The sequence below is a fragment of the Patagioenas fasciata genome, chromosome 16, assembly GCF_037038585.1.
Source record: "Patagioenas fasciata isolate bPatFas1 chromosome 16, bPatFas1.hap1, whole genome shotgun sequence".
Taxonomy (NCBI): Eukaryota; Metazoa; Chordata; class Aves; order Columbiformes; family Columbidae; genus Patagioenas; species Patagioenas fasciata.
This window is the reverse complement of record NC_092535.1, coordinates 14,987,548-15,015,404: the sequence shown is the minus strand read 5'-3', so window position 1 is coordinate 15,015,404 and position 27,857 is coordinate 14,987,548. Positions and strand designations below refer to the sequence as shown.

Here is a 27,857-nt window from a genome sequence, read left to right as displayed (position 1 = left end):
ACAGAAAAGGCAGAGAGAAGGCACTGTTTCATGAATTACCACAGAAAATACAGCAACGCGGGTTAAAATACTTTAATTGTTCGTTATAAAATACATATTTACAGGTGAAGGCACTTTGAAACAGTTACAAAATTTTCATATAAACTTTAACCATTCAGAAAGTCCAAAAATATATTTTCTATAAAAAGGTGAAAAAAATCTGCACTATGTCCAATTGCAGTAGGTTCATTTTTCTAATGAAAAACCACTACACCTAACGACAATAAGGATTTTAGCACCGTCAGTTTCCTACAGTTTCAGAGAACGCAGTAACAGGGTGGCGGAGAGACCTGCGCATGATGTTGAATTAAGGTAAATGAGCTAAACTCTGCTCAGACAATATTGCTGGACTCGGGCTGTGAAGCTGTGGGTACGTTGCTGCAATTCCCCTCGCAAACAAACTCTGCCCAGAGCTACACCACGATTCCCCCTTTCCCCACCGCACAGGAGCCTTCGAGGGACCGGAGCACACGCGCTGAACCGATATTGGTAACAGCACTGATGATCAGGACACAAAGGTTGATCCTCCCATGCTTTTTATCTCAAGATCTGAAGACAAATGGTAAAAATGGAATAAAATAAGAGGAAGTGAACAGGAGAATCTGCATGAAACACAGCACACCACGCGGCTGGTTCCTCACACTGCAGCTCGCTGCAGTCGGGCCTTTCAGAAATAACACCTTAAAAAACAATAATATTTAAGTAATTAATAATTCAAAACCAAATGATGGAGTTCGTAAACTTTCTGCTCACGGCTGAGTAGGGTCCCTGCACACATGCACTTTGAATCCGTATCTCCCCGTCGCTGCTGGCCAGGCCCATTCGCTGGGGCTGCCCGGAACCAGCTCGGCGTTGTTCCCTGGCCGTGGGACAGCACATCCCGCAGCACACACCGAACAAACCAAACCGTGCACTCAGCAGTCCCACGTAACCGTTCAGACTCTTCTTTTCAGTTCGACATACACATTGAACTGAAAAATACAGTGCGAGAAGGTTCTCTGTGGCTCTAATCTTCGCAATTATGAAATAAGACCAAGCTACTGAATTACAGTAATGAATAAACTTTTGACCCTACCAAATTCCTCAGCGCTAAAAGCTTCATTACAAGAACTGCATGCTGGAACGTACACATTTCCATTCCCTTTAACAGCTATAAAACCCCATATATATACAAACACGCCTTATCTGATGGGCTTACATTCAGTGTAGATACTACACAAGAGGCTAAGGCCTTCAGGAAAAAATAAAATGAAGAGATCCAACTTGTTCAATGGATTTGTGCGTGTGAAGAGCTGTCGGATGGCCGAAGCACCGGCTGGTTTTGAGCTGGGTACGAGCAGCGTGCAGAGCGGGGTTGTCCCGCTGCGGCTCCCGGGGGCAGAAACGGCACTGGGACCTGAGCGGAGCCTCAGGGCTTTATCAGACGCGGGTGCGGTTTTAGCCCCTGCCATTAGTACTTTTTGAGTATTGTCACTGCAAAGCTGTCCGATCCACCTCGTAACATGCACTTTCATGGGTTCTGACCGGGGACGGAGCGCGGCACAAATCACAGCGTTCTAAACCACTCAGCTCGTCCCGAGGCTGAAGGAACAACATGATCTCCACTCTAGTTACTCCACAGCAAAATAATACATAAAACTCCACATTCTTTTAAAATAAGGCACTTTCAAAGTTTTTTCCCCAAATACCAAAAGCTTGAGGAAATGTCACTGGCTTCACTCATTTTCTTGTCATTCCTGTTATGAAAATAAAACCAGTATTACGAGAAGCTGAGTTACACTCAGAACGCATGATGCTCTAAATTGGGCTCAAGAACATCCAATATGGCTTTCTACAGCTCACTGTTTTGCTAAATCAGTTCAAACAGAGTAACTTGTAACACAGCAAGGCCTTTGGGAACAAAGATCACCACCACTTCTCATCCTCCGGTGTTTAGTACTTAGTCCTTGCTTTCTGCGTCCTGCAGAACTCAGGTGAGAGATCATGTTAGAGAAACTTGGCAGTTGTCTGTAAAAGCAAGAAATAAATAGCACAACGGTTGTATCCAACTCCAGAGCTTTTAGATCGCACAGAAACCCAGCGGTTTTAATGATTCGCTCTTTCGCTGACAACATCCTGGAGACGTTTAAGTAGAATATCATCATTTTCCTGGCAGAGTCGCTTTGTAGGGGATTCAGTGTCACTATCGATCGTTATTGCTCGTTTCTTACTCCTGTGTTCACCTTGTTTGATCATGTTGTTGATGTCCTTCAAACTCTGCAATCAAGACAAAAATGAGTTACTGCAATGAGTAACTATAACAAATGAGGAACTCCATTTCAAACTTGCTTTGGTTTGCAACTGTTTGAGAACTAAAGCTTATTCTGAACCTCTTTGCTGAGTGAGTGATGGATTCTACATAAACAATTCCACTCTTCACCGCAAACCGAAAGACCAGTTCAACAAAGCCTCACTGCATCAGAACACATCCTAATGAGGAGGTTAATTAACCCTATCTCAAACGGACCCCCCTCAACCCTTTTGCTTCCTACCTTGGAAGGGCTCCCGCTGAATTTGTACATGAGCGCCGAGCGGGGCGTGAGGCAGGCGCCGTTCTTGTGGGGCGACACGTAGAGCGAGTGCTGCTGCGAGATGCGCCGAGGAGACCCCGCCTGCTGCCTGATGTGCGGGAACGGAGACAAGGGGGGCGCGTCCACCTGCAACGGGGACACATCGGGACGGGAGCCCCATCAGAGGGCATCTGAGAGCAGTGACTTCACAGAAGGAAACATTAACACACTTCCAGGTTTGCTTTAGAAGATTTAGTCCCATAACAGTAAACAGATCAAGTATCCACCAAACAACAGCGAATTTATTTTCTAGGAGTGTTACATGGATGCTCTGCAGATATTTGGTGTTGCATTGATATAAACGAAACTGAAACTGGGGTTGTGAACTGAATTGCATCAGCTTTTGTCCTTTTGAAAGTCTGTTAAACAAGTCCTCACACCATTACCTACAAATGTTTGACTTCTGTAACCCACAGCAGGTGAAAGAACAAAACTATTGACATCGGTTTAGTGATCTGGAAAAACAATGCTGTATTGCTAGAGCAAAATTCCCAAATACTTTACTTACTATGTGATCCTGGTTTGTGACATCATACTTCAGGGCAAACGATTTTACTCTTGCTACATAGACCGCATTGTAAAATTTAATGAGATCTCCTCTCTCCTCTGTTTCCGACCCACTCGAGCTCTCTGCTGCGGATCGTCCCGAGGAGCCGCCGGTTTCCACAGGTGACTCTAACAGTAAGAGAGAGCTTCAGATTTCACGTGGTTTCAGCAAAACAGGCGCTTCAGATTCAAACTTAAACACCTGACTGACAAGGACCATGAATTGACCAGTTAATGGGATGAATTAAAGAGCTGTGTGTCAGACAGGAGCAGGGTGTGCTGCGGGTGGTCAGGAACACCAGCAGGAGCTACAAATCGCTGTAGAACATCAATGGATTATGGCTAAACATAAATCTTTATTCCAAACCTAGAAATAGCTGTAGCAAAACCAAATTGTAGCGCATTTGCCCCCTCTTTCCACGCTTATTTTGGGCAGTGGTGACAAAGCCATTTGTTGCTCTGAAAACTCATTGTGAACAGCCTGACAAGCCCCAGCGTTTCGCTTCTGTGCATCAGCTGGCAGAGAACAGCTTTGTGCTCAACCCACGCCTGCTGCCAGGGACCTGCGACACCATTTCTTCTGGCATAGTAGAAAACGGCTGCTCAGTGGAAATAACTGCAGCTACGCAGCACGATATTTCTGTTCACGTTCTCTCTGCCCTCGTTAAGCCGGATCACTATCAAATACAGCTCCCTGCGTTCCACCCTCTGCCCTGGTCACTGCCGGGCAACGCTGGGCAGCACACAGCAAAGTCTCTTGCAACCAGCGCACAAACAGCAAACGCTTTGGCCTGTCAGGGTCGCTCCCCAGCGTGTGTCACGACACCAGCAGACGCCCCTGTCGCTGCTGTCAGAAGAGCAGGAGTTAATACCACATAAAGGAGACACGAGTCGATTAATTGGGGAAAAACCTGTCAGGAGAAGCAGCTGAAGACGTTGTAACTGAGGAACTGTGTCTGACACAACACCCCAGCCCAGCACGGCTTCAGATGGTCCACGACATCCGAGAATTGCGGAGCTGCTGGACAGGATGCTGAACCTGAACCTTCCTCGCAAAAAGCATTTTAAAGAGTGGCTGTAATGCTCACTGGAGCCGCTGAATCCCACCCGCAGGGGAATTACCATACGGAACAGTCTCCTAATTCCTGCGTGTGTTCGGGCTGCAGATCTGCTCTGCTCTGTTCACACAGGGGCTTGTGCTCTCAGCTTCCTGACACGGCACTAAAAACAGCCACGGCACAACTTTCATGCTTTTCTCCAATATTACTCTTGTCCCTTTTCTGCTCTGTCCCATAGCAAAGAAAACATCAACTGTTTAAAAGAAACCTGAATGCAAGAAACTGGTGGTCTTAGAGCCTCACCATTTTTATTTTCTGGGACAAGTTCTCCCTATATAAACCTTCAGGATTGGTGATATTAAGAAAAATCTGTCACAATATTGCAGGTGCTGTCCATCTCTCCTGGTTAACCAGTGCTGCTGTCCGAGAACTACAATATCACTGATGCTAAAGAAACATTTCAACCCTGAGTAACCCCATTTAAGGAAACAAAATTAAACATTTTTTTCACCGAGTTAAGCCTATTTTCCATATCTAACACACAGGATGGCTACTGGCTGCTTTTTCAGTAGTACATTTAGTTTTCTTTAATGCATTAAAAACGGTAAAACTTGCTTCACTTCTTATTCCTTGGCAGTTCACGTCTTCAAACCCCACACGAACGCTGTTAGAGCAGCGCGTGACTCTGCCGCACGTACCTCCTCTCATCTCCACATCTTGCTTTGCATTTTTGTCCAACTGGGCATCGGCAGGAACATTTCTCAACAAGACGCTCCTGTAAACCTACAGGACACCGGGGAAAATACTCTTGTCAAGGAAAAGTCAGAAGAGCAGATGAAATCCATTTGAATGAGAATGAATATAACACTGAAGAGGATTTGACTTTTCCTGATCAGCATAAACATCTGAAAAGCCGCGTCTGTCAGAGGTTACAGAAGGAAAGGCAATGCTGTTTACTCACGTGGCTGTTGGCTTGTGGCTGATTTCTGTAACTTTTCATTATGTCCTGAAATGTTCTTTCCTCTTTGGTCACCTGGAAAAGAAAAGGCTGTTGATGACCAAGTGCAAGCAGCACGTGTCCAGCCTATTCAATTCGCTTCCCTCTATCCAGCTTTTTAATGAGTATTACTAAGAATACATAATTTTAAAGCTTAGTTCTGGTGATGCAAGTATGAACAGACAAGCATTTTTCTTGGTCTGGCATTCCCTGTTTCTTGGCTACTACAGCGTTTTGTTGCTTGTGATGCTGAGGAGTTATTCCTCTTCCGCCTTTTCTTCTAGTGACACCAAAAATTAAAGGAGGAAAATCTTAAGTCCAAAATGTATTTGTAAACTTGAAAACTGGATCCTTTAACTTTTCTGAACAGAAAGTGAATAAATCCTGAACAAAATACTAGGTAGGTATAGACACACATGCAATTTGGGGTTTTTTTCATACTTCAAAATATCTCATTTGTTAAAGGACTCTGTTTTCCAGCCAGGAGAGAACATTATTGTCTCTGGCTGAGCTGCCGGGTCTCACACCACACTGGGGACAGCACTGGCTTAAAAACAAAGCACAGCACAAAACCACAACACGCACAACAGACAAACCTCATGGTAAAATACAGAGCGCTGACTACTCGATGGTTTTGCTTTTCTCCACCTCTCAGTGTGGATGGCAAACGAGCCTGAGCTCTGCTACAGTTACTAAGAGCACAGGTAATCCCAGTCTGAACAGCAGTTTCCCTCCACAGCTCACGCTCCTCTTCCTCTCCTTCCTCCCCAAGGAGAGCTCATCCATCCCCAGTGCTCGAGGGCGCCCGGGCTCAGCTTTGCTCTCCTGACTTCGGGTCTGAATCAGACTCCATGGCCATTGCAACCACGAGCTCTCAACTTTGAGCAAAACCAATATTCCAGTTTAATATTTCAGCTTAATAACACCTTAAATCAATGCTGGCAAGTTGAATAAGAAATACAAGTAACAGCTCGATTCCTCAGCCTGAATCTTCAAAAGCTGAGAGGGTTTTTGTGGACTAGAAACTTTCCCTCTATACAGGGGGCTGTGAGCTCCTGCAGATTGTTGCACCTGCATCATTCTGTGATTGTAGTGGTGGTTTTAGTTCATGGAGATGAGGAACAGGACAGAAAACAGAGATATGGGGCAAGGAGAGCACGCACGGCTTGGACTACACTGAGCTCACTGGGAATGCATTTGGGAAGAGAAGAGAAATCCCCTCTTCACCTTGTTGATAGGGAGTTTTAAGATTATGCAAAACAAGGAAAAAACATACTGGGATTTCATCCACTCCTTGGATGGACTTTTCCCTTCCCTCCAGCAATATGACATGAATAAAGCAATCAAACTGTAAACTGTGAGCACAATTTACATTTTCAATGGACATAAAATTCCCTGAATTCCTTAAAACTACTCATTACCTTTGCCATGATATAAAAGGCACAGAGGAGGAGCTGGTCCAAATGCCTGTCCTTCATTAGATCAGCACAGTGAACCAGCGTGAATTCAAAGCACGTCCATATCTTCCTGCGCAAGTCATTGGAAACGTCCAGTTTCAAGCACAGGTCACGCAGGCGCACGCTGGCCAGATGATAGACCTGCAAGGAAGAGACACACGGTGAACACTCAAACCAGCGCCAACCAACGTCAACCAACGCCAACCACTTTAGTTTTGCAAAAACAAAAGTCCTGAAAGTAGAGCTATTCTACAGGTGAATAGCTCATTTCTGCCCTAGACAATGTCTTCAATGTCTAAGCTGTCAACTCCATTTAGCTGTTGGATTTTCAACGCTTATAGAACATCCCATTAAAAACATTGTCACTATAGCTTCTATACCATATCACACACTCACTAGAATGGAACTCTTCCAACAAGCAAAAAGAAGGGACGTACTTCAGTTATGATTAAGTATAATCTCAGATTAGCAACCTGATGGATGTTTTTCCTTTTTGATTACCAAAAAGCTGTCTCAAAAGCTGAAATAAATGGAAGAAGGCTGATGGTGCACTTGATAGTTATTTCAGAAGTTCTGGCTTCATGGAGAGTGATTAGGGACACTCTTCATGCTGGAAAGCAGAAAGAGTTAATTTCATTTTCACTTTTCTACGCAACAGAAAGTAGGGAGAATTATAATTTTCAATATAACTGTAAAGAGACGGTAAAAATTTCAAGACAAATTTAAGTGAGGATTTTAGTTCTTCCTGACTTAGAGGAATATGTTGTGTACCGCATGGTTTGTCAAACGCAGGGCTACAGCTGAAGTGAGAATAGAGCTCCCAAACCACAGCCCGAGCTCACGCCCGGCAGCCGGTTTGTCGGCTCTTAACCCGCGCTCAGGGACACGCCAGGACCACCGAAATTAAGGAACCACCAGTTCAGACGCAGGATGTGGGTACAAGTATTGCCAGGAGTTAGCTTCTGTATTAAGGTTTACTTGAGAGACTATTCAATGTAGAATTCTCTAGGTTTACAATAAAGATAGCCTGAAAGGGGAAAATCTCTGAAAATAACTTCAAGAGTAATAAAATAATGGCAAAAAGATCTTTCAATATTTTTGAAAGATTAACTTAGGCATTTAGGCAAGTTCTGGCTGCCTCCTCCAGAGCCCCCTCACACGCCCCACGCTGGCAATGAAAGCACCCAGAAACAAGTAATCGGAAGTTTCTCTGAAGCACATGCAAGTTCTTATCTCTGGAATCCCTCAATATTTCAAGCAGTTCCTTCTTTCTAGAAACTTCTAAACAGCGTGTTACACGCCAGTGCTTTCTGAGGCCCCGTACCAGCACGGTCAGCACTGCTGGGCAGACCTCAGGAAACTGCAGACGAGAATCTCCAGCCGCAGGATCCCAGGCAGTGCAGTTTGGATGAGCAAGACACAGGAGAATCAGCTCATTTCTGAGATGTCCGACCCTTGCAAATGTGGGAAGCAGTAAAAATAGACAAGAGAAGTAAAAGCTACCAATATTTCTTAGGAAGTTATTTACAAGGTGTTTAAAAAAGATCGTCCCAATTCGAAATGAAACTCTTAGCACTGCAAAGGGCACGGCACGGAGTTCCAAAGGATCCCCGCTAAACGCCTCTCCCAGCCGCAGGCATTCGCAGGATGGTCACCCTGCAACGGGTTTGAAGTGGGTCCACCTTTTTGAAACACCCTGTATAGAAGCTGCTGATTAGAAGAAAATAAACATGAAACATCTCATGGGGAGGGGAAGGTGGAAAACTGGATTCTCTGCAACACGTGACAGTCTTTCCCTTTCTCCTCCCAGGTACGTAAGAACCACTTACACCAAATGAAAGGTCTGTGAACACTGAAAGGTCAGGAAAACTGCACAAGGAGGCAAATTTCAGCATGGCCTGACTTGCCAGGAAGGACACTTACCTTTCTGTAGAACAGCGCCAGCGATCCCGTCCTCCTTGGCTTGCCTGCTGCTGACAGGTGCAGTTCCGGTGCCTGGTTCACCTGAGCCTCCACCTTACAGGGCTGACCGAAGTTCATGGAGATGGGGATCAGTGTGATCTCCCCCATGTCGCTGGCAATACCTGGAGACCACATACACATCCAGAAATGAACCATTTGCTCTCCTCAAGCTGCAGAGTTAAAGTGCAAATCAAATTCACCACAAACATTTCATGCTAAAGACATCTCACCCTTCTGCACTGGATGCTAAAATGACTTTGTCCCTCAGAGTCTTCAGAAATGATTAAAAACTACATTTCCAGTAATGCTATAAAGAAGAACACGGGAACGATCATTTCTAAGGCTATCTGAAAGCACAACGTTTACAAGAAATCACCATTTCTGCAGCCAGTGTTCTGCTCTTTTGGGGGAGGGTGGCATTATCTATTATTTTTGCATTATTCTGCAAACCTGACAGCACATTGCATATAGCTCTCGTTACTTCTCTCAGTAGTCAAATTCTCTTGCTGAATATCTCCTTGAACATGAGAAGTGGAGATATTTTTCTTTTCATCTTTATCTATAGACCAGGATTTTAAATGTAAAAAGCCTACTGAACTCATCATGTGTCATTTTCAGAAATACTCAAGCATCACTCAACTTCAAAAGCCCCAAACTCTCCCACTAGTTTGCTGACATTAACACAGAGCCCTTATCCAGCAACTCCAGAGCATTTTAAGATTATAACAGACCAAAGTTCAGACAAGCAGTCATAAATTGTCATTGGAGCCAAGAATCGCTGAGGTGTAACTGGAAGACACACGAACTCCACAACTTTGTTTGCAAGGAGGAATCCCCAGGATGCTTGTCAGACACCAGGTGTCTCCAGGGAAGGAGACATCTGTAAACTTAAGCTTTTTTGGTTTTTGGATAAAGTGATACCTGTTCTCTTAAAATAGAAAGAGCAATACATGTTCATGATGCATGGTTGGCCTAAGTATATCTTAAGAGCAAGCAAAACACCTAGTAGAGAAAAAAGATGGGAAGAATTCGTACCGTGCAGCGGGATAGTGACCTTCTGTCCCATTTTTCCTGGTACTGTAGCTGTTGTCATGGTCAGTACTCTCTGGCCAGGAGAAATGGACACATTTTCAGCAGCGATGCTTGATGCCGGAGCAATTGTCAACTTAGTTCCTTCAGTTAGAATTTTTTCCATCTGCACTTCCTTGGGGCTGTCGTCCCCAAAGAGCCTTCTCTTCGCACTTCCAGCGGTAGGAGAACTGTAGCGCTCATGAACAGAGATCGGCGACAATGGCTGCATGTCTAATATGCAAAGGAGAAAACACCCAAACATTCTGAGGAGCAGCTTAATAGACTATTGTCCCCAGGCAGGGAAAAGGCTACTGCCAGACTACAAAACCAGAGAACAAGAAACCACTTCTAGTTAAGAACTAATCTCACTGTTCACCGCTCCTGGACAATACGAACAAGCCCTCAAGTCTGTCTCCTTTCATTCTGTGCTCATCCCAGACAGCTCAGTTTCACAACCAGGTACCAGACAAGTGTAACCAAGCTAATTTGCAGAGACTGAGGAGCACGCGGGATTACAGATACTTACTCCAGTCTGCTTAGTGGATCAATAATATCCGCAAGTGCAGTTCCTCTGAACACACTCCTCCACAGGAGCACCGACCACATGCCCTGGATGTGATGTCTTCTGTACTTTCTGGCTTTGATGTGCCCAGAAACCTTCTGGGTAAACAGCCAGCTGAGACTGCCTGGAGATCGATCTAACTCTGCCAGGATGGTTTTCTTGGTACCAGGGGCAAACAAACATTTCCAACCCCCACCATTTTCCACCTGAAGTTCAGAGAAGCATTTGGTACCAGATTCTTATATACAGGAAAAGGTCTCACACAGTTCTGTTTACATGTAAGACACCATCTGGCAGTTGCTTTCCTTCCCATCAAACAACTAATGGACAACATTTACAGCAACTGCTTACACATCTCCTTCCTAATGAGTACTTCAAAAACAAAACCCAAACAGTCTTGTAATGCAATTTGTCAGACAAACACTAAAGGGGACAACATCACACCACCAACAGTCCATAGCACACCAAAGAACCTATGGATGATTGTTCAGGGTACAAGGAAAGCAGCAATTCCTAACGAGGGACCCAGCGCTGCTGCTGCCTCTTCACCCTCCTGTCAAGAGACAGTCCTGTGTGACACCTGGGATCCCACAAAGAGCAAGGCTGTTCTAAGAGGAAAGAATACCGCAAAGCATTGTCCTCCCTCCTGCAAAACAGAGCAGTTCTCTAGGAGGAAGGAATAAATGCAGCTCTGTTATTCCATTTTAAAAAAGTCACCTAAAATCCAGTCAAACTCACTGAAGAAAAAACCAAACCAAAACACAACTGGAAACAGCAAAGGACAATAAGCCATCAGCTGACAGCCCACCCGACAGTGAAGGTAACTCTTGAATCAAAAGAGCAGCAAGACCTGCTCCAGTTCAGAAGTGAAGCACTATCCCCAGCATCTGCCGGCCAGTACAACTCAGCAATGGTTTGATCAGATGTATCTTGACTTTGCCTTGATCAAAGAAGAGGCTTCACAATTCGGAATGCTTAATTATGATTCAGGATTGCTTTTTGCAATTATATTTAAGGAGTCTAAACCCCCTCTCCCTAAATTCACATGTCCAAATCACATCAGAAACCTTGAACTTACCCCGCCTTAAACTCCCACCGAGATCTGTCCGAACCTCTTTTACTCGAGGATGAATTATGGGAGATATTGGCATCATAGGCAAATGCCCAAGCCCAACTCCTCCATTGCTTGCTTCAAAATTACTGGGAAATATCACCTGAGAAATAAGAAATGTCAGTTAAGGTAAGAAATGGATTTCCCTTCTTTGGGGAAGAAATAGATTTCCCTTCTTTCCCTTTGATTAATAGAGTTTTTTCTGCAGCAATTGTCTCACTTGAACCGTTTTCTGCATAAAACAACAGTAAGAAAAAGAGCATTGATTTCCTAATAGAAGGAAAATAGGTAACATACTTCTTCACAGGTTGGCACCTTGTTTTCCGAGGCCTGGAGTGCACTCCAGAGGGCCGAGTCCCGCGTCCAGGCGAGACTCTCGAGAATTTGTTCCTCGATGCTGTTGAGGTGCTTCACCATGTCTCTGGAGAGTCCTTCCTCAGAGCGAATCAGGACTTCAATCACCTAACGGTAACAAGAAACACGACCACAAGCAAAGTCGTATCGCTCATGCTTAACACTATCAAATCACTATTTGTTTCAAGGTCCTGTTCAACACTTCTCTTCAACATAGCATGCCCCAGCCTGCCTGCATCTTCATCTTCCCAAACCCTCTTCTGATCCTTCTCTTTTTTAATCTCCTTTCCTAAAGCAACCCCAGAGCTGGAAAGGACAGCAGACGGCCCAGCCATGCACAACACCACACTCCCACGCTTGGTTTTGGTGTTGTTTCGGTTTGTTTAAGGCCCTCTCTCACCATCGCTAAGCACGTACCCAACAGGAGCCCTGAGCACACCCAGGCCGCACTCAAGCTTTCCCTTCTCTCAGACAAGCAGCCCATAATGAAAAGGGCCGAAAGCCACTGGTTTAAGGTTTCATTTAAGAAAAGGTTAGAACCCTTAACACGTGCAAACTGGGGCAGAAAATGGTTGAAGGAGCCTTGAAATATCGCACTCCGCCCCTATACTCCAATGTAAGATCCACTTTTTTTCTATTCTTTCTGACAGAGGTACACTCAGCCTGTTTTTCTGAAGCTCCAGAGATGGAAATGCCATAAAACTTCTCTGGAGGACTTATTGATACATTTCCTTATTTATACTATAGAAACTAAAGTCACAAATGGTACAAGTGGAATAATAAATACTGTGTCTCTCGTGTGGAGTCTTTGAGATGGCAATTTTTTGCAAGTAAGAGTGCCAAAAGAATGTACATGGAAAGCAGAGAAGATTCAGTCGCATGTAAATCTGCTCTGCGAGCTGGAGCTGCAGCAGCGCACCTGCTATTGCTGTAGCCGACCAACGGCAATATCAACCGATTTGTTTGTTTCACTCCTGCCCTACATCTGAGGATTAAAGAAGGAAGAAGGGAGAGCAGAATATAAACCAGCTTTCCCAGAGGGTTAAATTGTTTTAGCTGTTACCACCTGAACAGAACTGCTTTTAATTTATTCAGGACTCACTTCACTGAGCTGTTTGGTGTCTGGTGAAAACAGGAGGTGTATGGGTAGATAATAAAAGGATCAAATAAGTCAAAGAGCAGAAATTACACTGGAGGCAGGGAGAATGAGGTTAAAAAACAAAGAGCAAGAATAGAGAACACCCAGGAAAAGAAATTTTATGTTCTATGACACAAAACAGAGAATAAAATAAAATTTAACTAAGCAAGTCCATGATAAATAGCAGCTGCCAATGGCAAAGAATATTATTGCTATGTTTACACTAATAGGCAGAACTACAGCTTACAATCAATAAGTAGGAATATCATAAAGCTGTATGCTTGAATGCTTCAGTCGACTAATACTATACATACATTAAGAACTAAAAGTTGATCAACAGCACGTCACAGCTAAGTACCATTTACAACATGGTTTTCTTGCTTTAAATTTCAGCTTCAACAGCAGCATTACACATCCCAAGTAATATATTTAAGGAGAGCCAGAATTTAGAATAGGCATGTTACGAATTAACATCAGTCCTCCTCCTATTTGATTACCCAGGAAGGAAAAGCATCATCCTCTCCGGCTGTCAATCCAGTAACGTGCCATTCTGAACACAGCTCCAGTCCTAAGGCAGGATGGATTTACCTTATAGAAATGGAACGGCCTGAGGTCGAGAACTTCGATGATCCAGGGGAAGGTGCGCGGGGAGCTGTACGCGAAGAGCACGATCTCCAGGCAGCACGCCATGAGGGAGCGGTGAAAGACGTCCTGCTCCAGCAGCGCCTCGAGAGAGCACACAGCACGTCAGCGGCCTGACCTTTGGGACAGGAAAACCGCAGTTCTGCAGCACTGATACTCCACAGCTTACTGCTGGAGAGAAGAGCTGCTGCTTTTCCTCCCTTCCACAATCTTCTCTTTTTAGAGGGAAGTTTCGAATGGTAAAGACTACGAGCAGACTAACAGTACAACCATCGCATCTTCCATACTGTGGCCAAATTAACCGGCCCCCTAATTGTGAAACACAAAGCAGATTAAAAACATTGCTGTCTAACATGAAGTACTGATGTTGTTAATTGGATAAAGAAGAGAATAAAATTATCTGTCCATAAAGTTCTGACTCTGGAAGGCAACACAAATCAACATGGTTAGTTATGCCAGAATTATACCAGATGTAATAGCAGAAAAACCCAGCATTTAGGCGTCTCCCATACATTTTCCCTTTTTTAATGCTAACAATGTACCCAGACTGCTTTACTGCAGACTGCTCTGTTCCGGAGTCGCCTGGAGATAACCCCCAGAGAGGGGCACAAAGGCACTCTCTGCAGCTGCCAGCTCTTTACTCACAGTCAGATCCTTCCCGTGCAGCCTTCGTGTTTCTTGCACCATTATAGTCTCCAGGATTTTATAGTACAGGATCTCCGCCAGCTTAAATCTGTTTACAGCAAAATCTGAAATTTAAAACCAGAAATGAAGCCCAATGCCATCTGCACAAATCACTTCAGACTAAACTGACCAGCACTTGTCCTTCTCTAAGAAAACAGCGCACGTGTGTGTACGTATGGACATTACAAATCAAAAAAGTGCATTCATAAATCCACTAGTCACAAAAACAGCCTGAAACTCTAGAAATGTTTTAAAAGGCTACGTGTTTTAATATTTCTGATGTAATTTTGCAGACAGTTGCAATAATAATTTTCCTACTTGTACTCCGTTTCCTTTATATTTTGAACACAAGTTCACCATTTTTAAGAGCTGCTGTAGTTTTAATGCGCTCTTGGTTATCCCATTTTGAACTGCAACCTTGGTTTTACTCTGCTTACTGTTTTATTACAAAGTCTTATTCTTTGCAGTGTTCTGTTTTGACAGCAACAGTTTTCTCTTCGGCTACGTCCTGGGTTAAAACAGCTCCACTGTATTAAATACTCAGATGACAGCATACGCATGCGTTTCACTTGTCCGCTTCAATACTGCGCAGCATCCCATGCATTTCATGTCCATACCGATGTGAGATCCTGGCTGCTCAGCTGTTGACTGGGTGTAGCTGCGACAGAACCTCTCGCCTATTTCCTTCACTCTGCTCATGACGCTTTCCACAGGGCTGCGGGCACACGACCTGCAGCAGGACGCAAAGAGAAAGCCTTGGCTCTGGGAAATACCCAGTTTCCAAAAAATCCGCGGAAAAACCCGCACCCACATAAAAAGAAGAGAAGCCTGCTATACTGAGCGCTCCTTGTAAGGCAATAACCTGCATTATCACAGAGGAAAACATAAAACATACAGAAATATCGCTTCCTTTTTTCCTTCCCCAACAGAGTTATGGAGGCTATGTAGATTTTGGAACAAATGTAGGAGAACGCAAGAGCTACAGGAGCACTCTTGGGAGAAAAGCCTATCTGCTAGAGCAGGAAGGGTGCTAGAGCAGGTAACCAACCAACCTACCACATCGTGAGAGCACCCAAACCAGGCACAGTGTGCGGGAGGGCAGGAAAGCTTTCCAAGTCAGTATCTTCCCAAAAATACCTGGTTTACTAACAAGGCAGAGCAGAGCTGATGTGATGCACACAGTCACTGACAGAAAAAGGGGCCAGAGAATCACAGAATCGACTGGGTTGGAAAAGCCCTGAGAGATGATCCAGTCCAACCCTTGGTCCAACTCCAGTCCATTGACCAGATCATGGCACTAAGTGCCATGGCCAATCTCAGTTTACAAACCTCCAGGGCCGGTGAGTCCAGCACCTCCCTGGGCAGCCATTCCAATGCTGACCACTCTCTCTGCACAGAATTGCTTTCTAATCTCCAGCCTCAGTTTCCCCTGGCAGAGTTGAAGCCCCTGCCCCCTTGTCCTATTGCTGAGTGCCTGGGAGAAGAGCCCAATCCCCCCTGGCTAGAACTGCCCTTCAGGTCGTTCTAGAGAGTGCTGAGCTCACCTCTAAGCTTCCTCTGCTCCAGACTGAACAAGCCCAGCTCCCTCAGCCTCTCCCCATAGGGCTTGTGTTCAAGTCCCTTCCCCAGTCTTGTTGCTCTTCTCTGGACCCGCTCCAGCACTTCAATCTCTTTCCTGAGCTGAGGGGCCCAGAACTCAACACAATACTCCAGGTGTGGCCTCCCCAGTGCAGAGTACAGGGGAAGGATCACTGCCCTTGGCCTGCTGACCACGCTGGTTTGGATGCAGGACAGGATCCCATTGGCCTTCTTGGCCACCTGGGCACACTGTTGGCTCCTGTTGAGCCTCCTGTCCGTTAGTCCCCAGGTCCCTTTCTGCCCAACTGCTCTCCAGCCACTCTGTGCCAGCCTGGAGCGCTGCAGGGGGTTGTTGTGGCCAAAGTGCAGCACCCGGCACTTGACCTTGGTGAACTTCAGCCCACTGGAATCGGCCCATTTTTCCAGTCTATCCAGATCCCTCTGCAGAGCCCTCCTGCCTTCCAGCAGCTCCACACTCCCTCCCGACTTGATGTCATCAGCAAATTTGCTGCTGATGGTCTCAATCCCCTCATCTAAATCATCAATCAAGATGTTGAACAGGACTGGACCCAACACTGACCTCTGGGGACACCCCTAGAGAGTGGTCAGCTGGATGCAGCCCCATTCACCAGCGCTCTGTGGGCCTGGCCCTGCAGCCAGTTCTGAACCCAGCAGAGAGTGCATTTGTCCAAGCCATGGGCTCCCAGCTTTTGCAGGAACCTCTGTCTGGAGATGCTCTGTCTCAACACTTCCAGATTTTCCAGCAACTCTCTATTAGAGGACAGTGGCTCGTGATCAGATTAAGACACTAAATATTTTGAAAGCTAGCACTCAAATAAACTAAGGTTTCACTGAGCAAATCCTCCTAATTAACTTCAAAGTTATGTTTCCAAGGAATTTTCATTTGAAAGAGAAAACAGGCAAAAGTGTAGAACAGTCCACGCAGTCCAAAGCACAGTTCTCACACACGCTTTGTTCACTACAGATTACAGACCTGTTAATGTTTTAATTGTGTAATATAAATAATACCAAACAGTCCTTAAAAAAAAAACAATCAAAGAAACATTAAAAATAGAAACAGATCTTGCTGAGCATTTCTAAACTTCAGAAGTGCTAGGAAAACGTTCAAGATACGCGTGGCTCCAAAGATGAGAACTAAAAGTAATATTTTTCACCTGGTTATGAAGGTTGCTTTAAAAAAATCACATTACTTCGGTACTTTTGACTAATACTAAATGTCCATTCTGATTACAAACTATCTGGAGACCTTACACCATAATACAGCAAGGCCTTAAATTGCATGGGTTAGTCAAACACCCAACAGCTTTCCAGGCATTTACTATTAAATTATTGCTTTATGAGCTATAAAGCAACACTGATCTACCTTTTGCCAATAAACCATTTTGTTTAGACTCATCTGCTTATGCATCAACATTTTCAGGTGCATTTCACTCCAGCCAGCACAGTCATGCGTCCAGGGGATAAAAATAGAGGTTGACTGATATAATCGGGACTCTCTCCTAGAAAGGGTGATCAGGAAAAACCAGGGTTGTGTTCAGTGGTCACTTGTGATTTCCCAGTATGGTACAGCAGCTGTAAGGGCTGAGCGAGAGGCTCCTGACCAGGAATGCTCCAACTCCAGCCCCAGGACAGACATCGGGCCTTGGGGAGGACACTGAAAAGCCAAAGCACGTTCAGGGAACGGCCACCAGAACAACCAGAGAGGTGGAAAACACGGTTGCTGCTACACCAGAGATCAGCATCCTGGTGATTATGGTCACTGCTGGGCTTATATGTATGCTGTAAAGTTAGATTAAGATCACAGAATCGCAGAACATTAGAAATTGGAAGGGACCTCAAAAGACCATCTATTCCAATGCCCCTGCTGAAGCAGGAACAAAATATCCTGAAGAAGTATGAAGGAGGAATGGGGGCCTTTAGTCTTATCTTCCTAACTCTTTAAGGCAAAGATTATCACTTGTTGACATTTCCAAAACCTCTGCCAACATCATAGTTACCATATCTTTTACTTTAGCCATATTTGTTTGGGTTGGTTGGTTGTTTCTTTTGGTTTGTTTTTTTTTTTTTTTGTTAAGTATCTGGTTTTCAAGCAGACAAACAGCTAAATTAACATCAGCAAAAACTGAAGCTACACTGGTGGTGACAAGCTGGGGGAAGGGACGTGTGTCCAGCTATCCTTCTCTGCAATGAGATCATTTAGAAAACAGAAGATCTTTCAGCTAGAAATAATATAGAAGCAGACAAAAACATTCTGCACCGAACAGAAAAAGTCAAATATGAGCAGGAAAGCAGTCACAAACATGAAAAGATGAGTCTCCACTTCCAGGAGAGCAGTTGCAGCGGACACACTTACTCAAAAATAGCGATAAGTTGTTCACTCGGTGCATTTTTCAATCCGGCCACGATGCTCTGCAGCCGGCTCACGCTTTGTGTTGCTGAGGCGACAGGAGTGATGACGGCTTCCTTCTCGCGCAGGTATCGCCTGCCAGTCAGTGGGGTTGAAGGAGCAAACGACCTTTTCTGTCAAGACGGACAAAAATAATAAACGAGATCTGACAATGGAACTGTCGCAAAAACCTTTCAAATGAGCATCTCCTGCAAAAACTCCAAAGGTTAAAACGGCACGGCGGGTGCGCGGCCGGAGGGCTGCCAGCAACCTGCGACCGCACGACGGGCTCCGTAAGTACAAACCACAACAAACCTTCACGCTAAAACTAACCCAAAGGTGGTTTGTTTTTAATAAAATATAGTAAAACAAACCGTCAAATCTTAAAGCCTATATATCTTTAAGCTTACCGGAACGTGGAAAAACACAGGGCAAGAACGAGGAAGCAGATGCTTCCACTCACAGTCCATGTGAGTTCTTAGGACAGAGTACGGTTTGCAGACACAAGGCAAATAATGAGCACAGGTTAAGCCTGTGGTCAGTGCGCACAAACAGCCATGAACTCGTGATTGTACCACAGAAACTGAACATCAAAACTGATAACTCATTCCAAACTCCTTTCTCTAATTTGCCTGAATATGAAACACAATTAGATTTGGGAGAAAAAGCTAAGCTGTATGATTCATTTAAGCCAGCACTAGCATTTGTAATAAGTATTCTTATATTTTAATTGGCACGTGGATCAAACAGCACCTGGTTCTTTCACAGCCAGCACCACTTTTTCCCCTTATCCAACTTTAAAAAGTCAGCAATTGAGTGTTTTGCCACAAGGCACCTTCATTAAATACATTTTACGTTTTTAAAAGTAGTGAAACATTAGGTCTGTTTATAGGCTGCTTTTTGTAACAAAGAGTTAGACTTCGGTGGGTTTTATGTCTTGAACGTTATTTTCCATAGAATGGTACACAAGTTGGCCTTTCCCATACTAAATAAAAAAAAAGAAATACCAGGAAAGCAAATAAATTAATCCAGTATAAAGGTTTCATGGTATTCTTATTGGGTATAAATGAAATTTGAACAAAACCATAAGATCTATATCCTTCGGTCTTAACTACTTCTTGATTTTTCTTGGCCAAAACCAAACCACACACATGACAGTGTTCTCATCCTGGTTAAGAACAGTTAATTACTGAAGTCCACAGGAAAGAAGACACCACCATTTCTCCCTCCCTGAAGCCTGCAAATGCATTCGCCATCTTCCTCTCAGGAGGAAGTTCAAGAAATTCAAAGTCACCTCAGTGATTCAAAGAGCGTGTGCAAGGATGGATCGTCCTGGTTTTGTTAAAAACAAGTTTCTCTTTTAGTGAATTCGCCTGTCAGCTAAAGCTTCATATCAGCTGCATTTTCCTGGAGAACCAGATCCATGTTTTGGTAAACATAGCAATGGAATGTGAGGTCATTGATAGGAATGGATGCACATCTTGCAAGAGGGGCAACAAGAAACAGGTGACCAAGGAACTGATCAACAGTGTATAACATCCCATTCACGTGAATACTTCATAGAGAAGTGGGAGATCACGAGGATCTCGTCACTTTTTCCTTATGGCGACATTAGGAGAGGACCTTGTGCGTCGTCCCTGTGAACTGAGGCCAGTGACAGACTGAATCCAGCTCCGGTTGGCTGCAGAGTCCAGTCCAGGACTTCGGGTGCCGGCTCTGCAGTTGCTGGGACTTTCAGGATTGGTTTTGTGTATTTTGTATTATTTTCTCTATTTTATCAGTAGCATTAGTAAAACATTTTTAATTTTTTCAACTCTCTTCTCTCTGTCCTTCTTTCCCTCCCGATCGCCTGTGCTGAGTGGGAAGCGGGAAGAGGGAGAGGCTGAAGGGGGAAGCGAAGAGAGAGGGGGTTAACAACACATCTGGCACAGTTTATTGTAACCCCGCTACCAAAACCTCCACAATGGAGAAACCTGAAGTAGTATGCGAGATCAGCGTGCTCAGTTAACCACCTTTTCGAAGTGCTGCTGCAGATGACACTCCACGTGAGCCCTGGCTGCCGGCTTCCCTACCGGCACGTCTGCAGCGAACTTCCGAGGGGTCCCAATTTCTTCCTCAGCATCAGCTCCCAGGAAAACTCGCTCGTCGAAGTCACCCACTGTCAGAACGTACTCCTCATACTCTTTATTCAGTGCTTTGCTGGAAGAGAAGCCCACGTTTTATATCAGAGCTTAAACTGCTCGTGAACAAAACCTCAGTGCCGCGAGCAACCCACATGTCCCCGCTCATCCTGCCAACCCCCGGGACCCGCTGCAGGGACCTCTCTGCCTCCTCACCCACCAAAAACATGTGGCTCTCAAGTAACAGGAGGAACAACCAACTCTGATCATAACTGGGATGGAAGCACTCAACTGACCAGAGGCTAAACCTTTGTATACACAGAGCACATTAACAGCAGTTGCATTAAACCATCTACATTCGATTTCTATTTTTGCCATTTTGTAGCGCCTAATTCTCATAATGGTACAGAGGAAGGGCAATTTAAGAGCTAGCCGTCTGGATTCAATTTCTAATATCACTGCCGACATGTGATACCAACAATAGCTTTCATTTTCCTTATTCCAGCTGTAAAACAGGAATGTTTAGTCTCACAAAGGTTGCAAGGCTTTCAACTTATACCTGGGAAGCAGAATGAAACTTTTGGATAAAAATTAGAAACAGTTCGCATCCATAAATCCTGCCTGCACGTTTTTTGTGATACGTGAACGCTATATGAAATATCTTTTGCCTGCAAAATGCCTTGGAAATTCAAGCTACCACTTAAGCATGCGTATTAATGGAACATAACGATGTATTCAGGATGCAAGCGATGCTGTGATCCCGCAGGACACTGGACCGCGTGACAAGTTCACCCTCCCCGTGCCTTTCAGAAGAAGTAAAGGTCTATGAGAAGTTTGGACAGAGACACAGAGAGAGGCTTCCAGGTGCCCTTGAGATGTCAAGGCGCTTTCAGAAGAACAGGGGCTACTGTATCATTCCATATAAAGTAATACGATTCATTTTTAAATACAAATACTAAGGAAAGTTCACTGCTTCAAATGGATCACAGCAATACCATTTTATATATAAATTTGAGTGTTATCTACATTGCTAAAACAATTGAGCCTTTGCTTAAAATTCTCACCTTGCATAAACAAACCATCAGTTATTTTTGGAAGAGGTAAAAAAACCACTCGACGGGATGCAGAACAAAGCAGCTGCTGTTCATATTTTGCATTTAAATTAGCTTTCTGAAGTGAATTTTGAGTTTCTGAAACAATTGTACTTGCCACAGAAAACGCTCTACCTCTTCTTTGTGGTTTTGTGATTGTTGCTCCTGTTTCTTTCAAGTACTTCTGATGCATTCACAGATTCAGACACTCAACTGGAGACTGATAAATGAATCTAAGGACTTCCTTACTCAGGCCTAATGTTTGAGGATGTATAGAAACGCACCCGTGAACTTCAGAGTGAAGGTTTCGATTTGCATTAGATTGCTCAAAGGTTACAGCTGCCAGAAAATAAGGGCCAGTGCCACAAAACCCGATATTAAGGAAGAGCCTCTGCTGCTGCCCCTGACATTTGACACATCGCAGCTCCAGAAAGCATTGCAGCCACATAGCAGTTTGGATTGTCAAATAATCAAAAACCACGAGTTATGCTAAAATAAAGGAACAGGAAAACCTGAGATTTAGCATTCAAAGGCTGTATTTCAGAAATTAAACCAAACCCCAGGATTAAGAACATAAGCTTTAACTTACTTATTTTCTGTAAAATTGCAAAGATCCAACAGACATTCTCCTTTTAAGATCTAAGAATAAAAGCAAAAATATCTTACATAATAAAATTAAAACTGTTCCAACTCTATCAGCGTAAGGGCACGACGGTTGTAGGCAAAAAAGAAATGAGATTTAGGAACATAACTGTAGACCAAAGGGTTACAACACCTCGAGCAGGACAAAGAAAGTAGGACACAGCCCGGCTCTATCCAAGTTCTATCCAAGCTCACTCCTCAGGACCAGCACTGCTGTGTAACATCTGCCCCACCAACCTGTGAGCAACTACAGAAATTCCAGAGCTCGGCAAACATTTCCAGTATCAAACCGGACAGAAGCATTTGGACACCTGGACACCCTCTTCCTTCCCAAAGCATTTTGCTCAACTCCAAGACGAGCAGCAGGACTCACACTATAGTGACACTTATCAAGTTATTTCACAAGGAAATTATTGCCCTGAAGAAATCATTATTGTCCACAACTGAGTTTCCCACTGCCACGAAAGGAAAGCAAAGATTCTCCACTGACATAAAAGTCAAACCAGAAGGGACCTTACAGCACACATGATTAAAAGCAAGAGTAAATTCTGCTCATGCTAAAATACACACAAAGAAACCTTGACTCAGCACAAGTTCACGTCCCTGTGAGTAATCCTTCCTGCAGAACCCGCGGGATTTGAGCGGTATCTAGGTCATTCACTCGAGCAGTACCACGAATTCTTAAAACTAGTAAGATGTACCTTCCTATCAAATAGTTTTGCAATGTACGGTTTAAAGTAGTGCTCCTTTATTCCTTTTGCTTCTACTAAAAGCCCGTCGTGCAGCTCGCACAGTGCCGCAATGATGCAAGGAGCGTCTGCGGAGGCTTTGATCTCTGTGGTGTGGAAATCCACTGGTAATCCTGGGAAAAAGGAGAGGGAGGAAGAGAAAAATCCCACAATCAACCTTCAACTTCATTTAAAAAGAAATAAGAGAACAAAGCATATTTGATTTTAAATAATCTGTCCCCACCGTACCTTTAAATGATGGATTTAGCAAATCTCTTCTATTTGGACACAAAAGGGCATTTGCAAAAATCAGGTCCAAGCAGCACAGAAGCAAATGATAGGAATTTACTAAATCATCTCCGATCATACGGAAATTACCTTTAAGAGACAGCACATCACGTCAAGCAACACAAAAGAAGTTCATAGCTCAGAACTTATACAAACCACGCAGCTAAAACCGGCCAGCCTACCCTTAGTGTACACAAAGAGCGTCCAGCAGAAGTTGAAGAGATCTTTAGCACTGCAGGGCACCCGTCTGGCAGAGAGGAAAAGGAACAGGAAGTCAGGCTTCAGTGCCAGGAAGTTGAAGCTTGTTTTACAATAAGAATTTCTTTCCATTTGCTTGCTTGAAATAACAGTCAGCACCATCATCTATTTTAATTTCACACTAAGGCACAATCTAGGCTGCATGTCCTAATTTCAGCCTTCAGTATCTCCTGCGTCACTCCACGGAGCGTTTCGCTGCATCCCCGACCTCCTGACCTTCTCCGAGCTACCGGTGCCTTTGGCTCATGACCCTGGAGACGCGGTTTTGCTGGTGTCGCGTCTCCAGCAGGATCCTCCCGCGGCTGCAGGAGGGGAGATGTCAAGGGCTATATGAATTCCAGCAGTGTTTTTTCCTAAGTATTTCACTAAAGCATCAGCCATCCCTTCAAAATACGCAACTACAGCCTGTATTACAGCTCATCTGCTAAATCGTGTTTGGAGTGGAAATTGTCCAAAACCACGGAGGTGGAAGACCAGGGAAGACATTTTACAAGACAGCCCACAGAGAAGCTAAAGCTGCGGTGACACTACCCAACGCTGCCCCAATGAACGAACATTGATTAACAGAGAGCACGTTGACAAAATGTCTCCCAACACGCAGCAAAGCTCCATCCCACGCGGGAAGAGCTGCAGCAGCAGCAGTGGGTGTCCTTTCCACCTGCAGACGTGGAGCCACGCGGGAGTGTTTTATCAGAATAATTATCCCCACATACATCCAGAGGACACAGTTGAGCTGGCACAAAAACCTTGCACAGACCCAGCTCAGCTCCCTCATCACCGAGGTTAAGCTCTCACTATAAAGCCATCGCAGGGCCAGCCGCCAGGCACGGGCACTACGGACACACTGCTCTAATTACGGCAGCAGCTCCGTGTGTGTCTGGACGGCCGCACCACCCAACACCAAGTTCATCATAAGCTGCAAATGCATCAGCTGGAACTTTCTTTCATGTGTTGCTACCACTCATCTGACAATCACATTAAAAATCCAGTAAGGTGGAGGTGGCTGTGGATGTAACGTGATTTGCATGGAGTGATCACGTCACGAGACCAATTGCCTCAGCAAGACAAAAGAACCCAGCGCAACCTCAGTTGCTGTTGCTAAACATTTCCAAGTGTTGGTCCGGCTGCACCTCAGCAAACCCACCTCCCTGTGCCTCTCCCACCACAGGCATTGTCACCACGGGCCAGGGAACAGCGTCACCAGCTGCTGCACACGCAGCTCTGCTGCCAGGAGCTGCGCCCCACAAGACTGAGGACATTTCTGTGCTCACTGCTTTTCAGAATCAAGGCCACAAGAGGCCCTTAAACTTCAGAACTTTACATAAAGCACGAATAATAATCTCACTTTTCATACATCTATATGAGGTCCAGCCCTTTCTGTGGAAAAGTGACATTACATCTCAAAAATACCTCTGTTTCCTGCTTCGCAGTGGTTTAGAAGTTTCTTCGTAAGGGTTTTGAAATATATCCAAAAATATTGGTTCAAACTTTTTGAAAATCACAGTCGACACTTCAAAATTTCTCTCCAGCCTCTCCACTCGCTCTCGGAATTCCTGTGGTAGATTTGACATGTCCATCCACTTCTTCATTTTGCTAAAAAACTGAATTAAACTAAAAAGAAAAAAGAAAAGGGTACTTTATTTTGAGCTTTAACTAACTTCTTTCATTCTGAGTTTTTCAAAGAGCCAAAATGCAACACATTTACTCCTTCACAACTAATTTGATTAATATACAGGTTTACCATTTCTTTTTACATACTCCCAAACTGCACACGTTGTAAGCTTCCTGCCGTTTATCACTTTGTTTTTTCTCCTCAACTCTCTTCAAGGCACAGGCATGGAAACACAGATTTTATTTAAGGGCTGCCAGCACAGCCGTGAGGGGCAGAAAGGAAAGAGCGCACAGCTCTGCACGTGTTGAGGGGAGGCAGGAGAGGCAACAAAACCACAAACAAGTTACCTACACAAAAACTCATTAACTGTGTGTGTAATTACACTGGCAACACCCCCTCCGGCAGTTCAGCTGAGAATGGGTCCGTCAGTGGAACAGAAACATTCTGGGTTCTGTCATCTCGGGTCAGCGCAGCTCGGCTGGAGCCCTGAGGGGTGTCAGCTCCTCTGGGACCGCAGTTGAGTCCCCAGAACCACGCAGCACCAAGCGATTTGGCCTAAATCCTGACTCAGATGAGTCTTATCTGGGTTGCTAACAGAACAGAGTCTTGCTTGTGGTTCAATTAACTACAAAGAGAAAAATAAATAACTGGCGTAGGTGGAACAATTGTTGGTCTGATGTGGGGTGTTTTTCAAAGGCTTAAAGTCAAGAATTATGTATTTGCATCTTATTTCCATTTTTAACAAAAGAGGATTTATTACTTCTATACTATTACCTCAAGACATGCATTTTGCAGTGCTCGGAGCCATGAGAAAGTGGGTGGAGAGGAGTGGGTGCCTGAATTAGCAAGACAGCAGAGCACCGCGTTAGCGCTGGAGCAGTCAGCAATTAGCCAGGGCAATTAACAAACCGGGAGAGTTCACCTGAGTCTGGCGGAGCGCAGGATCCTGGTGAGGGACACGCCGTTCCCCTCCATCAGCCCGCTGCCCACCGTGGGCACCCGGCTCTTGCGGCAGGCGACGTACAGGGCACAGGCCAACCAGTGCAGAGCCTCGCCCTGCAGAGGGACGGGACAGCACAGAGTCACGGAACCTCAGGGGTTGAAGGGACCTGTAAAGCTCATCCAGTGCAATCCCCCCATGGAGCAGGAACACCCAGCTGAGGTTCCACAGGAAGGTGTCCAGGCGGGTTTGAATGTCTGCAGAGAAGGAGACTCCACAACCTCCCTGGGCAGCCTGGGCCAGGCTCTGCCACCCTCACCATCAAGAAGTTTCTTCTCAAATTTAAGTGGAACCTCCTGTGTTCCAGTTTGCACCCACTGCCCCTTGTCCTCTCACTGGTTGTCACCGAGAAGAGCCTGGCTCCATCCTCCTGACACTGCCCCTTTCCATATTGATCCCCATGAATGAGTCCCCCCTCAGTCTCCTCTTCTCCAGCTCCAGAGCCCCAGCTCCCTCAGCCTTTCCTCACACGGGAGATGCTCCACTCCCTTCAGCATCTTGGTGGATATGCACAGTTACACACCCGCATGGACACTCGGGCAGCGCTCGCTGCGAGCTGAGGCCGCGCCGGTGCAGCCGCCCCGCCCGGCCCCTCCGGCACGTCCCGCGGCGGGAGCCCGTCCCGCTCCGCCCCTGACACGGCCCCGCCCGGCCCGGCCCCCTCACCTCCAGGCTGTAGGTGCCCCGCAGCGCCGTGAAGTCCCGCAGCGCCTCGGCGGCGCTGACGGCGTCCAGGTTGAGGTCCTGGCAGAGCCGCTCGATGGCGGCGCCGGGCTCGGCGGGCGGCAGCGCCGGGCGAGACATGGCGGGACCGGCCCGGCCGGCCTGCGGCTCCGCGCGCCAAAACGCCTCCGCCGGAAGGGAGTGGCGGCTTCCGCCCTGCGCGACAGGGACGGGGAGAGGGGCGGGGCCTGGGGAGAGTGGGGCGGGGCCTCGGGAAACGGGGCGGGGCCCTGCGGCCCCACGCGTGTGCGCGCTCGGTGAGTTCGGGCGGGGTTCGTGGGGTCTGTCCGGGGCGGGAGCGGCGTTTGCTGCCCCTGCATCAGCTCCTGAGCTGTGTGCCCCTGCACACGCTGGGTTAGTGTCTGTTAAAGCCGTTTGGCCGGCAGCCACAGGCCGGTGGAGCTGATCCCTCACCGAGCGCCTCCTAAATGTTCCTTCCCCCAGAAGCCCGCTTCAGGCCGAGCACCCGAACGCGCCTGTAAAACGATTTGCTGTAAGAGCAAGGAAAACAGACTGCTCTGAAAAGCCAGGAAATGCATTTAATTGCTGATAATTAGGCTACACAGAGTCCCACAGTCATATTTATTCCTTCAGGAACAAAGCTGTGCCTTCCTCGGAGGGACCTGAGCTTTGCTTTTTGTGCATTTGTTCCTCTAGTAGAAATTTGTGCCCTTTGTCTGAAAAAAAAAAGTCAGTCACCTTGGGGTTTTCCCTCAAAAATCTGGTTTGTCCTTTCAAGTGGTACAGGCTGTTCCTGTAAAATGTCTTGGTTTGCTACCACGTACCCAGCTGAAAAATTAACAGCAAAGTGCATGGCAGGAGCCGCGAGAGATGAGCAGAGCGCCTGCACCACACCGATGGCCTCGAGCCACCCGTGGGTGCACCGTGAAACCGCAAGTACCCCAAACACCACAGCAGGATGCTGAGGAGGATGCTCATACAAGCCATGAAGGGCATGTCGTGCAGGCAGCTGGGAAGGGAAAAGAGAGATGAGCTGAATTTCTCTTACCGCTGGTTTTCCAGCGCTGGGCCGGCTCCGCGGGCTGCGGTGCTGGCAGATGTGCTGCGAGGCACCTGGGGACCAGCACCGGTGCTTTTACCCATTTGGTAAAGTGCTCAATATTGCTTTGAAGTTGTAAAAAGTGAGGAGAATTAGTGGTTGTGACTCAGCCTGTGCTCC

General features: G+C 45.8%; 1 protein-coding gene across 6 annotated transcripts; it reads right to left on the bottom strand.

Annotated features, from left to right (window-relative positions):
• Nucleotides 1-63: 63 nt before the first annotated feature.
• Nucleotides 64-26,812, bottom strand: RBL1 (RB transcriptional corepressor like 1). 6 transcript variants are annotated; one of them, XM_065849512.2, is made up of 22 exons: nt 26,621-26,812; nt 25,877-26,010; nt 24,753-24,953; nt 23,267-23,331; nt 23,046-23,174; nt 22,770-22,930; nt 22,016-22,065; nt 20,228-20,414; nt 18,183-18,349; nt 14,848-14,960; nt 14,192-14,295; nt 13,493-13,630; nt 11,710-11,874; nt 11,380-11,515; nt 9,704-9,970; nt 8,630-8,790; nt 6,671-6,847; nt 5,214-5,285; nt 4,951-5,035; nt 3,157-3,323; nt 2,571-2,735; nt 64-2,295 (listed from the first exon to the last, which is right to left on the bottom strand). In XM_065849512.2, the coding sequence occupies exons 1-22, from the start codon at nt 26,756-26,758 to the stop codon at nt 2,125-2,127; spliced, it is 3,153 nt and encodes a 1,050-aa protein (XP_065705584.2). In that variant the 5' UTR covers nt 26,759-26,812; the 3' UTR covers nt 64-2,124. The 6 variants fall into 6 exon arrangements, with proteins under 6 accessions (XP_065705584.2, XP_065705585.2, XP_065705586.2 ...); XM_065849513.2 differs by having other exon boundaries at nt 11,728-11,874; XM_065849514.2 differs by lacking the exon at nt 23,046-23,174.
• Between the last annotated feature and the right edge of the window lie 1,045 nt (nt 26,813-27,857).

Bases quoted from the DNA above. Each gene is read 5' to 3' on its own strand.
- RBL1 (XM_065849512.2), bottom strand. From the start codon at position 26,758: ATGTCTCGCCCGGCGCTGCCGCCCGCCGAGCCCGGCGCCGCCATCGAG. The intron at 24,954-25,876 runs GTGAACTCTCCC...TTTTCTTTTTAG, and splicing joins CTGCGCTCCGCCAGACTCAG to TTTAATTCAGTTTTTTAGCA. The intron at 13,631-14,191 runs GTGAGTAAAGAG...TGCTCTCTCGAG, and splicing joins TGCACGGGAAGGATCTGACT to GCGCTGCTGGAGCAGGACGT.